We start from the raw sequence: 17493 nt of genomic DNA on the forward strand, positions 1-17493 counted from the left end.
TCAGTACTATGCTGGGTGTAAAACAGTAGCATGATAAAGGGGTACTATTAGTTATGGTAGAGGAGGACTTGCTCAGGAGGTGACACATAGATGAGACATAAGGGAAAATGAGCTGAACTGATACTAGGTGGGAAGGGGCATGCCAGGCAAAGGTCCTAGGCAGGAAACAGATTGATGTGTTAGCCGAAAGAAAGCCAGAGTGGCCGAAGAGTGAGTGGGAAGGAGTTTGCTAAGAGTTGAGGTCAGAGGAGGACAGGAGCCAGGCACAGTAGGGTCTTAAAGGCACTGGCTAGGAGTTGGATTTTCTCATAAGGCCAGTGAGAAGCCATTGGCAAAGTTTGTGGAGACTGAGTGTCCTAATTTAGTTGTTTTAAAAGATCATTCTGGTTGTGTGTGGTGAATGAATTATAGGGGGCAAGGATAGAAACAAGGAGGCCAGGGGTGCCTGGGTGGCTCAGCCAGTTAAGCGTCCAACTTCGGCTCAGGTCATGACCTCACGGTTGGTGAGTTCGGGCCCCGAATCGGGCTCTGTGCTGACAGCTCAGAGCCTGGAACCTGTTTCAGATTCTGTGTCCCTCTCTTGATCTGCCCCTCCCCCATTCGCATTCTATGTCTTTCTCTCTCTCTCAAAAATAAATAAACATTTAAAAAAAAAAAGCAAGGAGGCTAGAGAAAAGGCAAGAAACAGTGGTGGTTTGGATGAAGTTAGCAGCACAGGAGATGGAGTGGCCAGATTTGGCTTGCAGAGTGAAGGTTGCTTCAACAGGACTTGCTAATATAGTGGATGTGACGTAAAGGAAAAAAGAGAAACCAATGATAACACCTAGATTTTTTTGGCGTGAGCAACTGGGTGGGAGGAGGTGCCGTTTATCAAGATGGGAAAGACTAGATGAGGAACAGGTGGGGTGTGGGAAGAACATCTTGAGTTCGGTGTTAGACATGTTAAATTTGAGATGCCAAGTGGACTTACCTCCAAGTGGAAATGTCAAGTAGTCAGTGAGATATTTGAGCCTGGGGCTCAGGCAAGAGGTCAGAGGGAGGAAATGGGATACATAAACACACAACCTGAACTTTTGCCAAACTTGGCCAAGACCTATCAAAGCAAGGACATGTTTTTTTTTTTTTTTTGCAACTTAGCCCAACACAGAGCCAAGCCAGCCCACCTAACGGAGCAGGAACATGGCCAGTGGCATCGTTGAAATCAGATTCCAGGTTGGGTAGAGAGCATGGATGGAGTGTCTGGTTCAGGGCTTGTGAGGAGTAGGGCACTACACTGACACGCCTTTTACAGCGGTCTTCACTGGTCTGACGTATAAAGATCTTGAAAGCAAGAACTGTACCTCGCCCCAACTCTGCAAACTCCATAGACTTTCTAGGATTCTGCTCCCTACGTCATTTTAGTGTGAGCTTCCTGAGAAAAGAGATGGTGCCATTTTTATCTTTCTCCCCTGTCTAGCATACTTCTTGACACATAAAAGACAATCAGTAAGTGTCTGGATAAACAAATAAATGACTGATTGGTTATGGCTCATGAGGTAAAAATCATTTGAATGTGGTTCCAGATGTGGCAGAACTAGATGGACAGAAGTAGTGAAGAGAGAGAAGGAATAATTCTGTGTCCTGAGTGGTGAGAATTAATTTGAGAGCTTGCTGTGCGAGAGGGGGGTGGGGGGTACCGTGGGAACTCCAGAAGAGGGACACAGCCTGGTCCTTACCACCAAGACAGAGCCGGGCAGATATGCAATTTACGCTACTGAAATCCAAGTGGTAAAACCAGCCAGCAGTGAGGCTGACAGAGGCTGGAGCCTTGGGGAGGAAGTGTGATGTTCGCCTACTTGACTTAGTGTAAGAGGAGCCAGAGAAGGAGGGTAGAGCTTTCTCTTTTGGAGTTGTCATCCTTTGTCATCACCTGGGGAGATAGTTCTAATCAGTCGAAGGCGCACACAAATTTGAGTCACGGTTTTAGATGCAAGTCATAGCTCTGTTGATGGTTCTGGAGCAGCTGATGAATGCATCCCTAGTAGAGCAACCCAGTATATCATAATGGCAGCGAGCACATTACTCAGGACCACTGTCATGGTACCTCATCCTGATGTCACCTGAGAATGCTCCTGGGCTTCGTAAATCTTGGTGATAATTTTCAGAGGGAGCAGCCCCTTGCCAGAATTGAGAACAGCACTGTGAGTCGCTCCCACTGACGCCCCCGGGTCATCTATAAACCTTGAGAAAGAGAGGTGGTTCTGGTAGACTTTTCATTAAGTTGGCAGCCGGCAGCAGGCATTAGACCCGGTTGGCTGATTGGTGTGGAGTTTCTCCTTGGTTATGCCAGTTGCCAGAAACACAGGACTGGAGGGGGAGGCAGCTCTAGTCCGCAGCCTCTTTGTTCCTGTAGAGGAGAGAGGCAGGCAGTCCTCTCGGCCTCTTGGCTTCCTGCGTCTTAACAATAACACTGAATACGTGCCTGGCACATTGTGCATGCATCATCTCATTTAATTTAATCCTTAGTGCAGCTGACTGAGGCAGCCATCGCTTATTCCCATTTTACGGATGAGAAAACAAAACCAGAAAAATAAAACAACCTCCTCAGGGTCCCGTGGGAGTTAGGTGGCAAGACAAGTAAGCAGCAGACCCAGCTGTTCTGGCCCTGATCTTTCCTCAGCTGCCATTTCTCCCAAGTTCTTTCTTGTTAGAAAGTCCCCTTGGTCCACAAACATCAAACCACTCCTTTTCCCTCGTGCCCTGCTCAAGCCTTTTTGGACCATGGACAGTTTCGCCAAAGAATTAAATACCTCCCTGTGTTTACCCACCTGTTTTTCTTTGCCCTGGCCATGACCTCCCTAGTGTGGATGGGAGGAAAGATGACCCTCGGGTGGGACAGCAGTGCAGGAGAGCCAGACTCGCTGGAAGGCAAACGGGCCCTTCAGGCTTGAAAGCAGTGTACAGAAAGCACCGCCTCCATTTATTCCACCTCAGGATGCCCTTTGGGGAGTCTCACAGTCCACCCAAAACCCACCAAGAGGGAGGTGTGGTGGGAAGAAGCAGGAACACACTCAACGCCTCTTACACCCTCTGTCCTTTTGTACAGTTTTTTCAAAGTTAATGGTTATGGGCTTTGCCCACTTTGAATACAGTTTCTTCAAGAAACACGTACCCTGCCGCACCAAGAGCTTAATAAAAGAACCTCAATGTGGGGGAAGGTGGCAAAACAACCGTAATTGTTGACTTAAGTACAGGGAAAGGAGCAAATCCTTCTACTGAGTTCATTAGGTACCCAAGCAGCTTCCTTTAAGCTCCCCAACTGCACACCAGCACCCACTAATCCAGCATGGGGCACAGCTGTGAGGAACAGCCTGGAAATACAGCCACCCGGGAAGGGGCTCACCCACCAGTGAGTTCTTGTATTATGTCCAGGTTGATACCATACCCACCTCGTTTGGAAAAAAGTTGAACTGTGTTCTCAGGCTTGCGGTAATGGAAATGCTAGTTCCAGTTCTCAGAGGAGAATGTGAAAGTGTGTATAGAATTCTGTTTTCTCGGTCATCCAGCAGAGCCCCGGTCTTCGGCATTCCTGTGTGGCCGGGACTGGCTCCCAGCTTCCTGGCATGTGCTGGCAGGGGTGACGCCGCCTCAGCGCTGCCCGCCCCATATGTGGGCCCCCCGAAGGCAGGTTTTTGAGGAATGGGCTGAGGACAGATCATGCTGTTTTTAGTTGCAATATTGAACCCATTGCAAAACAGGAGTTACGAGGAGAATCATCTCTGAGGCGGAATGCAGACGTCTCCATCTTTCCTTCTCTCCCAGGTCCAGGTGGAGCTAGAGTGGGGTGAGGTAGTGTTTAGACCTGGGGATGGCAGTCTTCTGTGCTTGGTTAAGGATGCAGGTGCTTCTCGGTGGGGGACAAACTACTGACCACTTTCAGTGGGTCTCCGCTTTACTCAGAGCTCTTTGGGTCTGCCTGTTGCCCTCTGGACAAGTGGCAGGCAGGTTTGTGAGGCCTTCACCGTCCTCTGATCCTTGGCGCCAGCCTGAGTTTTGCCTCGCACCACACCCCAGCACCGTACCCTGGCGTAGGGTGTCTTCTCTTGCCTCCCAAATTGGCTACGACGTTAAGTGGTTCTTAACCCTTGAGGATCTCGTGCACTGTGGACACCGCCCCCCAAACACACAAGGCTTGCCAAGGTTTGCTGCCTTCCCAGGCCCTCCTGTGGTGGCTCAGCTTAAGACCCTGCTTGTCTTTGACCCATGCATCCTTGTCCCCTGCCTTTTCACGCGTCCTGCCAGCCATTCCTCTGATCCGTATACCACCCCAGGCTCAGTCCCAGCCTTGCCAGGATGCTCCTCAGTGCGGGACTCTGGCTCCCCCTCGCTCTGTGAACTGTCACCCGCGGTGAAACTTGAGACCCCTGCCACACCTGCCCTGTTAGCCAAGCCTGGTGACCCGCTCCCACCTCTGATTTCCCGTTAACTCTGGCTCTCAGTTACACGCTACCCCGGAGCCATGTTTGATTTTTAATGCGCGCATGTCTTGTCTCCTCAGCATGATTGCCAACTTCTCCAAGGCCGAGGCTGGGTCTTTATGTCCCCTCACAGCCCCTAGCAGAGCATTCTGCATAGTAGGTGCTCAAGAAATAGATTTGCAACTGAAGGGAATAGGCTCCCATAACGGAATGAACTCATTTCAGAAGTTCATTACCAAGCCATGAAAACCTTTTTTCATAGATCCTCCTGGACTGAATCCAGCTCTACCTTAATTAGCAAAGCAATTTGCGACACCCTTTCCCAAAAGTGCTTATGCGTCCCTTTGTGTGACTAGAATCAGGGCCGCCGTGTGTACCAATTGCAGTCACCACCCAAAATTCAATTTTGAAAATCGAAATCAGTGCCTGCGGCACTGATGTAGATTTGTATGTATAAAAGTTTAATATGGTAAAGAGAAATACACTGACGACTGAGCAGGGGAAATGCAAAAGGAGCAAAAATAGAGCCATAAAGGACACTGTGTCAGTTGCACATCTATTTTATTCACATTTAGGGAGCAGAGCTGAATTTTTCATAATGTCCCACTGCTGCCTTTCTCAAACCCAGAGCTGCTATTAGTCCTAAAATGTCTGTAATCTCATTAGGTGTGAATGCAAAATCAGGTAATTTAAAGCTTGTCTGTAAGAATATTTCTAAAAGTGCACAGTACATTTCATCAGGAAAACTGTATATTTCAAAATTCAGAAATGTTTGTGCTGGCATCTGCGAATAAAAGTGTACGATGTACAAGTGTGGCCAGGCTTCCGGAATTAGAAAGATATTTCTCGATAATCTTTTAAGCAGTAACTGAGACTTTTTTAATTGCTGAGCTTGGGTTGGCTGTGCCTGGGACTCAGAGTTGGCCATGGCCACTTCTCTCCTTAAGCAGTAACATCTGGCCAGAAGTTGGCATACCTAGTTCTCATCGCCTCCGTCAAGCCGCTTTTACAGCCTGATAGAGACATCTTCTGACTTCAAATCAGAAGTTGGGTGACAAGTTCATTTTTTGGTGGTTATTGTCAGGTGTTTGGTTCCTTCTTGGATCATTAATGGAGTACCAGGCATTATGTAAAATATCTAGGAGACTGTGTCTTTACTACTGAAGGAATTTTAAGAGATGGAAAAAACTCAGAGGATCCCTTTGTTGTTTGCACTCAGACCCTGTGCTCTTTGCCCTCCCAGGAGCAGTGCTCTGCAAGGGTGACCTCAGCCTCCTCCTGTGCCCTTCCTCTGCCCTTTCAAAGAAGGGAAAGGACAGGAAGGGAGAGGACACCTGTCACCCACTTGAGGGTGTATGTGGTAGGAAGTAGCTGAGTAGCCCTGTAGCAAATTCTCACGGTTAGAGAAGTTGGAGGAGCAGCAGGAGGGGAGCTTGCATGGGCAAGATTTTGGAGGGTGAGGATCTGGTCAGAATGGGGGTTTGATCAGGAAGCGCTGCGTTGGTGGCCGAGGAGGGCAAGTCCAAGGTGGGAACCCCTTTCCTCCACTTGGGTGGGAAGGTGGTCGGATGGTGGTAAGAGGGGAAGGTCCAGATGGGCGGCCACCAGGTGAAGAATAAGTGTGACAGATGACTGCTCACTTGGCAGAGACCGAGGGTTGGTGTTTCATCCCCGGCGAGCTGACCGCAGAATGCTTGGTGACCGCCGAGAGCCACAGGTCAGAGCCGGTGGTTTGGTCAGGTGCGGCGATTTTCCCTGCCTACATTACTCCGTCTCTAGCCACGCCCCAGCCATCACACTGGCATCACTGATCCACCGAGAATGCCATCACTGCCTTTTCCCTGGACATGTGCTTAAGCCTGCCCTGGGCCTGGAAAGCCCCCACTCCCTTCTGTAGCCATGACCCTTCGGCCAGTCTTCCCCGGCAGTGTCCACGGCACCCTTCATGCCACTGTCACCAGGATTATCTATCTCCAGGTTTGTCCCGAACTGTTCTGCTCTTTCCTCTTGTAGTTTGCAAGCTAGAGGCCTGTGCTTCCTTCTACAACTATTCACTACCAGTAATATTAACAAAAGCTGATCGCTCACATTTATCAGTGTTCCAGGCCCCAAATTCAGAGCAGCCCAGGCATTACCTCATTTTTCCTCACACCGCCCTCAGAAATAGGGGCTATTATTATCTTTTCTTTTAAAAGAAAGGTTAAGTTGGCGGGTATGCTTCAAAAATGTCAGTGCTTGAAAGACAAAAGAAAGGCCGAGGCACGAGGAACCATCCCAGCTGAAAGGAGAAAGATACACGACAGATAAATGCAGTAGGAGATCCTGGACCAAAAAGATTTTTTTTTCCTGTAAAGAGTATTACTGAGACAATTGACAGAATTGGAATATGGATGATGAACTAGATAAAAGTGTCATATCAATGTCAGATGTCCCGTATTTGATCACTGAACTGTGGTTATGTAAAAGAACGTCCTTGTTCTTAGGAAACATACTGAAATATTATGGAGTAAAGGAGCATCGTGCTCCAACTTACTACCAAATGGATCAGAAGGAAAATGCATAGAGATGGAGAGACTGATAAAGCAAATGTGGCAAACGTTTTCTTTATAATTTTTTAAATTTATTTTTGGGAGAGAAAATCTCTCTCAAAGCATGCGTGCACACGTGTGTGAGCAGGGGAGGGGCAAAGAGGGAGACACAGAATCCGAAGCAGACTCCAGGCTCTGAGCTGTCAGCACAGAGCCCGATGTGGGGCTTGAACCCATTTATTTATTTATTTGTTTGTTTGTTTATTCATCCATTCATTCATTCATACATATTTATTTACTTACGGACTTAGTGGCAAATGTTTTCTAAAGTGTGGGAGGCAGGGGGAATTGCACGATTCGCCCAACCTTCTGTAGCTAGCTGATAAGTGAAGGAGCCAAGATTCAAAGCTAGGCAGTGTGACCCTACTGCTCTCCACAGCCACGGAGACCTGCTCATACACAGGGCCGAGCACGCCGCGGGTTCTCGGTATGCGATCTTTACATGTGTAAGTGAACTCATCCTCCCAAGAACGAAGACAGCAAGCAAAAGATGAAATGCGTGATTTTCTTTTGATAATTGACAGAATATTCTTCAAAACTTTGTGCTGGCATTGTTCTCATTCCTTTTGTGTCATGTACCTTCTGTTCCCCTACCTTCCGTGTTAGCTCTTGGTCGCGCATGCTCTGCTGAAGCCGGGATGTTCCATGTGCTTTCCTCCAAAGTGCATCCTGCAGAATTCTGCTCCAGCTGGACTTTTCCCTGGAAGCGCTGCCCCGCAGGGGTCAGAACGTGATCTCTGGTAGCACATTTCCCCATCCATTCTTTCTGTCCTTCCCTCAGCGCCAATCCACTCAAAGAAAGACTTTGATCATTATTCAGCGAACACTGGCTATCTCCCCAGCCCAGAATCCTCTCTCTTCTGATGTGGCTACCTGGGCATTCTCGTGATGAGTGGCCTCAACCCGGGGATGGATCAAGTTAAACTAAGTGATGGATCGTCTTTTTTGTTGGCAATAAAGTGGAGACCTCATTTGACACGCACACAGAGGCAGAAGCAGAGCTGCCTTATTAAAACGCTTAACTACTGATTTATTTATGCTTTGCCTTCTTGGAGAAAGGATTTAAGTTGGAAAAATCCATCATTTGAATTCTGGGGAAAAAACATAAAAGTGAAAGTTTTGTTTTTGTTTTGTTTTTCTGGGGAGGTTTCAGAATTCTTGGCAGAGTAATATAAGGAACTGTAGATAAATAATAGCAAGAGCAGAAGGAAGGGAAAACTAAAAAGAGGTATGAAAGGGGAGAAAACACTTCGCATCTGCACGTGCCCGTCTTTCCTGGAATTTCCAGCAGGGGCACCAAGGGTATTTCTTGTTTTTTTCCCCTCTCTATTCACAAGGCCTCAGTGTTCGGGCCCTATCCTTTCCAGCGGCACTTAATTGGACTCTCCCTCTTGGTTCTCCTCAATTCAACTGTCTCATCTTAAAATACTGCCTTCTTCATGTTTCTTTCCTTATAAAATTGCAGCGGCTCACCACAGATGAGCGCTCAGACGATTTTCTTTTTTCTTTTTTGCCTTTCCTAAAAGAATATTTAATACATTTCATATTGAAGGTTTAACTCAAAAAGCTCCTTCTCCCACCCAGGTTCTTACTGCATATTCGGGCCCTCAGCCAGATTGGTCTGGTCTGAAGCATAGATAGCATTCCTGCCTCCTCTTGCTCACACCATCCCCCCACCCGGAAGGCCTCTCAGCTCTCCCTTCTGCTCCCCAACTCCTTTGCATCCTCCAGAACCCAGCTTAGTGTCACTTCCACCATACACTGAGCACGGGAACTCCCCCTCCTCTGGTTCCTTGGAGCCCACACTCTCCACCACCACTCCCTGTCATGAGATCCACCCTTCTGATCATCTATTTTGATTGTGGTGCATCCCACTGCAGCCGGTGTGGGGGTACACAGGTCCCAGATGCCAGTTGATGGATGGAGTTTTTCTGCAGGTTGGGGAGTTGGTGAGGTGAAGCCATTACAAAAAGGTGATTTCTAATAGCTTTCTAATAGCTGGAGCTGTAGGCCAGGTTTGCCTCCCATGGAGTGAAGAAGCCAGTGCGAAAGCCTTCTGTAAGCGGGGTCCTACCCAGTGATGCAGACACGGCCTGAGAGGCGGGGCTTATTTGCCTACTTCCTTGGGGGGTTCTTTGTTTTTCAGATCGCCGAGCCTGAGGCCTGTGATCAGATGTATGAGAGCTTAGCACGACTCCATTCAAACTATTACAAACACAAGGTGAGTGGGCCAGTCTTTTATATCCCCAGCCCTCGGACTGGAAATGACCAATGAGAGTGAGTGAAAATCTGATTATACAATCCTTTGTAAAGGATTGTGGTTTTGCTACTTTCAGATGTAACCAGTAATTTCAAGCAAGCCAACAAAGGCGCCTGGTAGAGGCTTTTAGGTCACCTAAATAAAAGCTATTTATAATTTCGAATAAAGGCCATGTGTTTTATATGCCAGTGCGTGCCCAGGGTGTATCTGACAACCGTTGGGTCTTACACATATTTTCGCATCTACTCTGATGGAACTCGTACTTCCTCACACTCCAGTGATAAAGTTGGGTGCTTTGGGAAAGTCCTGTCAGACAAAGCTGGGCTTTTCCTCAGCCCTGACATGATTACTGTCAAATTCCACTTAGTGTGGTTTTTCCCAAGCCTGAAAAATGTGTTCAAGTGACTCCAGAAATATACACAGCCAAATGCCTAGCCTACAGGGAAAAGGGATTTCTTCTAAATCCTCATAACTGAGAGTGTGGTCCGTGAGCAGCAGCACCGGCGCCACCTGGGAGCACGTTAAAAATGCAGAATCTTATATGCCAACTAATTTGGATGTAAATTTAAAAAAAAATAAAATTAAAAAAAAAAAAAAAGAAGAAGAAATGCAGAATCATGGGCCACACCCAGACCTCCTGAATCACAGGCTACATTTCAAGAGGATTCTTGCGTACGCTCAAGCGAGGCCAAGTCTTTGACCTCTAGGTGGCGCTGCTCTTCTCCCAGCCCGGTCTCTGGCTTCCCGAGGCCCAGGCTGGTGAACTTTGCCGGGGGAGCAAGGCTTCCCCCAGGATCATCAGGTCTCAGGTTGTGCTGCAAAACTAATCTCTCCCTCACCGTCTCTCTCCTCTCTGGCCCATGTGACCAGTACCCTCGCCCCAGAGACACGAGCTTCAGTGGCCTGTCCGTGGAAGAGTACAAGCTGATCCTGTCCACAGGTATTGACAGCACAGCTGCCCTTTCTGGTTGGTTTGCAAATGATTCTTTGAGTTTGAGCAGCCAAGGGGAATTGTCTACTAAGACCGCTCTGTTTGATGGAAATTCTTGTGGAATAGCCCAGAGGAAATTCTGAAGCTTCGGGGCTCATGCTTTTTGGCCATAAAATATGGAGAAGGTCAAAGGCATTATTTAAAAAAGAAAATCCATCTTCAGAGCTTTTAAATTCAAAGCGTGCGGCAGGGAACCGGGGAATACGTATTTGCCAAATGGAAGTAGTTGAAATCAAGATGGAAGGAAAATAATTTTATTTTTATGGTCCTAAGGGGGCTTTATAAACAATGAGGGTTTTAATTAAAACAAAAAGCCATTCAATACACTTGTATGGGGATATCCGTCTGAGAGTTATCTGACCCAGGGGACATGGTTTGTGGGTTAGACATGGGTTTAACTAGGTGTGTTTGGGAGTTGTTGACAGACCTCGATTAACAGAAAGGAAATACCCTACCTAGCCCATCCCCTCCTTACTTCCCCACCTCCATTGTCACTGGACAGGGACATGGGGGGAGTGGCAGGGGGACCCTGGGTTGATGTAGGCAGGTTCTGGAAAATTACTATTTTTATTGCCAAGGATACCGTATACAAAAATAGGCTAACCTTTTCTGCAAGGGCATGGCCCTGAAACATTTGCCTTTGGGTACTCTAGAAATTTCTCTCTCCTAATCCTCTGGCAGCCTTTCAGCAACCAAGTTTTGGGGATTTGGCCCTCCAGACAACTCTTACCTTCTGAACAGATAAAACCTGGTGGTATCACCTGCTATTGTGTGTCAACTCTGATCCTATTTTTTGTTACAGTACTCTGGAAAACCGGGGTAAGGATAGTTTGGAATTCCTTTATCGACAGTTTTTTCAAATGTACACATAGAATTATTCCCATGTTTCTGGGCCTATGCAGTCACCGGTATTGGTGCACAGGGTCACTCTGAGGGCTCTAGAGGGTTTGAGCAAACTTTGGACTTGAAACTAGAATGGAAATAAGTTCCAGAGGCCCAGCCTCCACCTTCTTTGTTGGCCCCTGGACACCTGTGTGAGTTGGGGGAGAGCAGGCTGCAGCAGATGAGGGCGGCACGGAAGACTCCCCACCACTGGCCTGTGCTGCAGCTTGTTCTGGCCAGAAGTTCAGCTCCAGCAAACCTGCTGATGGTTCGTTTTCACAGTAAGCCTCCTATTTTTGTTGCGACCGTGTGGCACGGGCTTACTGATTGTTTCCTCTGACAGGGCAAGAATACACCTTGCAGTGTTTGAGGGCCTAGCGAGTCTGAAATGTGACCAAGGTCTGGGTCCCAAGCATGTTCACCTGGGCTTGGGGCCATGGGAGACTCTAAAAGAGGCCTCGTGGCTTGTGAGTGGACAGGGACCGCCCAGCATCCCACTTCACGCCCACGAGAAAACCTGGAAAGGTTTCAGGGTGGGATGTTGGGCTCATGGCTGAGGTATAGCATATGTCCTGACTTAGTCAAGAGCCCACTGACAATAAACGTAAGCTGCCTTTTTGTTCAGAAGAGCTGTTCTTTTTTCTCTAGAAGTTTTGCTAACTGATGAAAATCTAGGCTATGAAATTTAAACAAGATTATGTGAAAATCTAAATTTAAAATACAGGTAAAATTAGGTGTCATAGAACTTTAGCCCTAGAGAGACTTGTTGGTTCTCCACTGGGGGCAAAACTGCCACAGTCCTGCGTGGAGGACGTCTGGAGACATTTTCAGACGTCACAGCTAGGGGCCGTGTGGGGGCTGCTACTGACACCTAGTGGGTAGAGGCCAGGTTGCTGCTAAACATCCTACAATGCGCAGGTCAGCCCCACAGCAAAGGACTGTCTGGCCCAAAATGTCAATAGTGCCGGGACTGAGAAAGCTGGTTTTGATTCCTTTGGGGCGTGAGCGTGTGCGTGTGTGTGTGCGTGTGTTCTTACACAAGGGCCCCGCCAGCTCTCACCGGCTCCCTGCTGCCTTCATAGCTATGAAGACTGCCGCCTCTTCTTGAGTGTGGGCCAGCTGCCAGGGAGATTCCTCTATTATTTCCTTTAGTCTGGAACTTTTGAGGCAGGCGTTTTTATCTCCACCTTACAGATGAGGAGCCCGAGGCTAAGAGGGTTCAATCACTTGTTTCCCAGAGAGGAAGTGATCGGTGGGGACTCCAGTCCATCTCCTTCCCCAGTGCCTCTTCAGCTCCGCTGGATGTGGTGCAGAGCTTCAAATCCCACCTCCACCACTTCCTGGCTGTGCGACCTGAGCAACTTACCTAACCTCCTTCCGCCTTCACTTCTACATCGGAGAAGTGGAGACAGTATGGTCTGTGTGTTACAGGCCAAGTTTTGAGAGAAAGTCTCAGGGCCCGTGGGTCACGTCACTGACAAGGGCAATACCGTTTCTTTGCTGTTCTCTGGCACTGGGTGGAGACCACTGGAAGGGGCAGGATGTTCATGTGGTGCCTGCTGCACAAGTGCTGCATCCACACGAGTTATTTTTCTGTCACCCTGTCTTGATTTGCTTATCAGAAGTTGGGGGCCACGCTTCCCTCTTTCAGGAACATACTGTGTAAAAATCAGGGTGTGCTCGGATGGGGCCAATTTACATATTCATATTGTAGACTTCAGTCTCTTTATTTATTTGTCTTCCCCTTTTGCAGACACCCTAGAAGAATTTAAGGAAATGAATAAAGGCATGTGGAAGAAGCTGCAGGAGAAGTTTGCCCCCAGGAATCCCGAGGAGAAGCAGAAGGCCTGGGCCCGGTCCTTATCTCGCCCGCGCACCTAAGCGTGGAGTCTTGTACATCGCCATCATAAATAAAACTGCCCTGATTTCCCCATCCTCACGGTTCAGGAATCTCACCCAGCCTTCACAGAAAGAAAGCCATTGCTGCTCTAAAGAAAGCTTCTGCCTGAGAAGGGATGCCATGGAGCGTCCACCCCCACCCGCCGGTCAGGGTAGGGAAGTCTCCAGAGGAGAGGAAATGCGGGTCTCCGTCTGGGCCTGAGAAGGGAAGGTGACGGGGCCTCTGGGCAAGGTGCTTCCTGTGCAGCCCCAGGAGCCCCACCTGCCAGGGGGGATCTGCTGGCTCCTGGCAGGATTCTCAGGCTCCCTTTTGTTGGAGTTCCTGGGGGATAGCCAAAAATAGCGGTAAACATTGAAGAAGGCATCCTGTTGCAAACAGAAAGCAGGAGGTGGTGTGGCCGAGAGATGAGAAGAGGCTGCTTGGCCGTCATTCCCACTGACTCAGAAGGACGGATCCGGTCCTCTGCCCCTGACCTTGCAGAAAACCCATGTTCCAAGTTGGTTTGAGGGACAGAGTAGAGACACAGACGGTCTTCAGCCAAGTGGGGCTGCAGACTGCAGGCGGCTTTAGCGCCCTAGGCAGGTTCTGTGGGAGGCCACAGGACACCAGCCCCCTGGCCAGGGACACACACACACACACACACACACACACACACACGGTCACCTCATCCCATGGAACCTTAGTTGTAAATGCTCGTGGTCCCCACTTGAGCATTTCTTCTGTCAACAACAGAGCTGAGAGAAGGTAGGGCAGGGGCTGACAGGCACCCCTCACCAGGAAGTGAAAGTGAGCTCTTAACCTCCTTTGTCCTTGGACTCCTCAGTATGTTTTGAAATACATACAACAAAATACAGACCAGTTCTACTGCAATATAGTTCTGTCCAGGAATCACTGCGAGACAGGATGTCGCTCAGGGCATCTACCGAGAGCCCGAGGTGAGGCCGGGCCAGTGGGCACAGGAGCCCCCACCGCCCCTGGGGAGTGTAGGAAACAGCATCCCTTTCTCATGGACTAGCGTTCTATTAATTTATTTAAGGCAGTTAACATATTAGTTCTCAGGCCAGAGGGTTTGTAAAACGTTACACCAAAAGGAGATAAAACAGTCGAAACCCAGCTGCTCCAACATGCCCCAGCCCTGCCCTCTGGGCCAGCAACTCTTCTCAGGAGGCCTAGAAGAGGCAGGTCCCAGGAGCAAGGCTCTTTTCCTCGGGTCACCAGTCCACCTGGGGCCGAGCTGGAGGGGTGGCCTGGATGATGAGGTCTACACGCGGTCTACAGCAGATCTGCGGCCCAGAGGGAGCCATGGAGCCGTGGCCTGGGCTGAACACGGCACCCGTGAATAAGTTAAATAAAAAGCCCTAAAATCACTAGCAACAACAGCATTACTGCACCTCCCTCAGGAGCAGGCAGAGACCAAAATGTAGTGCTTAGAATAAAGACGCGACCCCACTCCTAATCCCATGGAGGAACACAAGAGAATGTCAGTTACTGCTTTAAGGAACAAAGCAATTGTCCTTCCGGAGGACTTCTCTCCTCTAAGGCATTAAGGTAAGCTGAGTCCCCGTAAGTTTCTGAGTCGTTTCTAAGGGCTCTAGGCAGGACTGTCAGCTCTGTGGCTCCCCACTCCATGCTGGCCAGAGCCTGGCACAGCTTGGGGGGTGTCTGGCAGAATGGGAGCTGGAAGCCGAGTGGGCACCTGGCCTTGAGAGGCTGGCGGGCTGGCCGGGCCCCCTGACCCGCAGGAAGGGGCAGTGTTCCCGGTCACCACTCTCTGCGATGACCATCCCCTGCTGGGGCGTCCGGTGGCTCTCAGCGGCTCATGCAGTTCTGGACGTCCACAAAGCCCAGGCGTTGCCTGCGTTTCCGCTGCTCTGTCATCTGGGATTAAACGGGTGCCCACAGGTCGGGTCAGGCAGCCCAGAGCCCTCTCTCCATGGGCACTGGGGAGGGACTGGTGCCCACCCCTCACCCCCCCCCCCACCCTGCCCCTCAGACCCAGCTGCTGCTCAGCCCTGGCAGCAGGCCACAGCCCCCCCCCCCGCCCCAGGGTGCCTTGAGGATGTCAGCCCCAAACGCTTGTCCTCAATTAGTGCGTCACAAACCCCTGATTTGGTGCAGCTGGGAAACACCCCACCTAAAAGAGGGGCGCCTGAGCTCATTTAGTCACTCCGGACGGAGAGAAGGGTGCTCTGGGCAAGAGGGGATCTTGAGAAGTGGAAGGGTGCCCTGACATCCCCTATCAGCGGTGAGCCCCTCAGAGAGCCCCCGAGCAGCTGCTGGGAGTAGGGGTGAACGAGGGGGAGGACCCCTCACACCTGTAGCAGAGGTCCACTTGGCCATGTCTTTTGGTGGACTCAGGAGCTGCCAACCTCAGTCTAACTTCCCATGGGGGAGAGAGCGTATTTGGAACCTGTCTTCCACCCCAGACCCACAAAGGAAAGGAAGGAGCGTGAAGGCCCCAGTCCCCTCCCCCTCTCCCCCATGGCAGGCTGGGCTATGACCTCCCACGGATGGTCTGGTCTGGAGCTGCCCAGCGTGGGACCCCAAGGATGGGGCCAGGATAGGCCTGGGTGCACACCTGCTCCTTGAGCTCATTGAGCTGGGCGGTGAGGTGGGACACCAGCTTCATGGTGGAGTTGAGCTTATCCTGAAGAATCCGGATCTCATTCTGCTCCCCTTCCCCCTCGTTGCTCACTAGGGACATGGCCCTCATCCGGGGGAACCAGTCCAGGTTCTTGTTCTGAAAAAAATCACCGGTGGGATGAGCAAGCTCCGGCCCAGGCTAGGAAGGCCTCATTTAGAAGAGCAGTCATGGAGGGGGAACCCGCCGTCACACCCTGGACACATTCCTCCCCAGGGCTGTGTCATGGGAAAATCTGAACTGACTGGGGTCCTCCCCGGAGCCAGAATGAGCTGGCAGTGAACCCTCGGTGGGCGCTGAGGCCACCACGCTGTGACAGGCTAACTTCCTTTAGCCGGCTACAAGTCTCGCCAGTATCAGCACCATCTGTTTACACTCGGAACACCCTGTGAGGTGGAGGAGGGCTCTGCAGCAGACCCTGAAGCGCCTGCCTTCCTTCCGCCCCACCCCGCCACGCACGCCCCACGCCCCAGGAAGATGCGAGTCGGACAGATGGCACACTAAGGGAGGGGAGGCGCCGCCGGGGATGGCTGGCATCCGACACGTGTCTCAGAGGCAAGGCCACGTTTCCCACGACCGAGGAGGAGCGGGAGGGGGCCACCAGTTTTCTGGCTCCTCGTCACAAGCTGGGAGTTCTCAGACCAACAGATAAACCTGCACTCCAAGATCAGTTCCAATTATACACTCAAGAAACAAATAGAACTCCCCCCCCCCAATAGGTCTTTCCTTTTAGCCTGCAATTTATCTGATGTGCAGTAATCTGAAGATGCACTACATTGAATGGAACTGATGGGGCTTCCTTTACCCGAAAAGCTACGAGACCTTTTTGTTTTTTTGGTTCACTGCCTTCACTCCCTTTTAGTCACTACAGAAATTGGACGGAGTAACTTTGATTCCTCCGAAGTCTGATAGTTGAAAGTTTTTCCAGGCTCCCTCTCGGCCTGGACCATCCAAACTCTTGGGAAGCTGCCCTTCCCCTTGCCGAGCTGGAAAAGGCTCCCTCAGAATGGTCCCCCAAGCAGCAGTCCCGGGACAGGGTCTGCCTGCTCCCCCACCTCCTCGGTATCGGGCAGCCACGGGCCCAGGGACACCACGCACGTCCTTTGGGGCTGACAGGTTTGTTGTGGGCTTTTCCCTGACAACAGAGGCCATGCAGAAGAGCTCGAGGACCCTTGGTAGGTAGCACGGGCAGCCGGCGGGGCCCCGGTGAGGGCTGCCCCCAGCTGCTCCTCAGCTGGCCCTCCCACAAGGGTTCGCGACTGTCCGCCCCCCCCCCCCGCGGCCGCTGCTCCCGGGCGGGGTCCACACCTTGATCATCTGGGCCACGTAGCTCTCAGGCCCCGTGTAGTCCGTCTTGTTTTTGACGCGGACCAGCACGATGAAGTACAGGTAGTTCCACATGTTGTGCTCGAACTTGATGTGTTCCTCAAAGGACACCGTCTTGTTATCAAACTTGTCTCTCTCCAGACCTGACGATGCAGAGGGTGAGGACAAAACCATCAGGCTCCAAGAGCCACCGTGGGGCCACCTGGCAGAGTAAACACCCGCCTCTTGGGGCAGTGGGGGCATTTGTTCCCCGGGCTAAAAGGACTGGTGAATGCATGTGACAGCCCACCCTGGGCTATTTAGGTCACTTCTATTTAAAGCACCAGCCACTTAGCCGTGGTGACCCCGCCCTGCCACAGCTGTAGCCTCCCACTGGGGCAGCTCAGCACCACGGTGGCCAGAATCCCAAGAGCCCAGCAAGCAGGAGCAGTTGATAAGGGATTTGTCC

General features: G+C 50.6%; 2 protein-coding genes across 3 annotated transcripts in view; one reads left to right on the forward strand and one right to left on the reverse strand.

Moving 5' to 3' along the window:
• Nucleotides 1–13113, forward strand: part of LOC106976076 (ubiquinol-cytochrome-c reductase complex assembly factor 2) — a 14062-nt gene extending 949 nt beyond the window's left edge. Inside the window, exons 2-4 of the mRNA XM_027057975.2 lie at nucleotides 9192–9266; nucleotides 10176–10245; nucleotides 12932–13113. Coding sequence (XP_026913776.1) covers nucleotides 9192–9266; nucleotides 10176–10245; nucleotides 12932–13059 — 273 coding nt within the window. The 3' untranslated portion in view covers nucleotides 13060–13113. The remainder of the gene's footprint in view (nucleotides 1–9191; nucleotides 9267–10175; nucleotides 10246–12931) is intronic.
• A 977-nt stretch (nucleotides 13114–14090) lies between these two features.
• ITPR3 (inositol 1,4,5-trisphosphate receptor type 3) overlaps nucleotides 14091–17493 on the reverse strand; it is a 66736-nt gene continuing 63333 nt past the window's right edge. For both annotated transcript variants that reach the window (XM_027057972.2, XM_027057971.2), the window contains exons 56-58: nucleotides 17028–17188; nucleotides 15657–15818; nucleotides 14091–14956 (exon numbers count right to left, since the gene is read on the reverse strand). In XM_027057972.2, the coding sequence (XP_026913773.1) occupies nucleotides 14888–14956; nucleotides 15657–15818; nucleotides 17028–17188 (392 nt within the window). In that variant the 3' untranslated portion in view covers nucleotides 14091–14887. The remainder of the gene's footprint in view (nucleotides 14957–15656; nucleotides 15819–17027; nucleotides 17189–17493) is intronic.

This window comes from Acinonyx jubatus, chromosome B2 (genome assembly GCF_027475565.1).
Source record: "Acinonyx jubatus isolate Ajub_Pintada_27869175 chromosome B2, VMU_Ajub_asm_v1.0, whole genome shotgun sequence".
NCBI lineage: Eukaryota > Metazoa > Chordata > Mammalia > Carnivora > Felidae > Acinonyx > Acinonyx jubatus.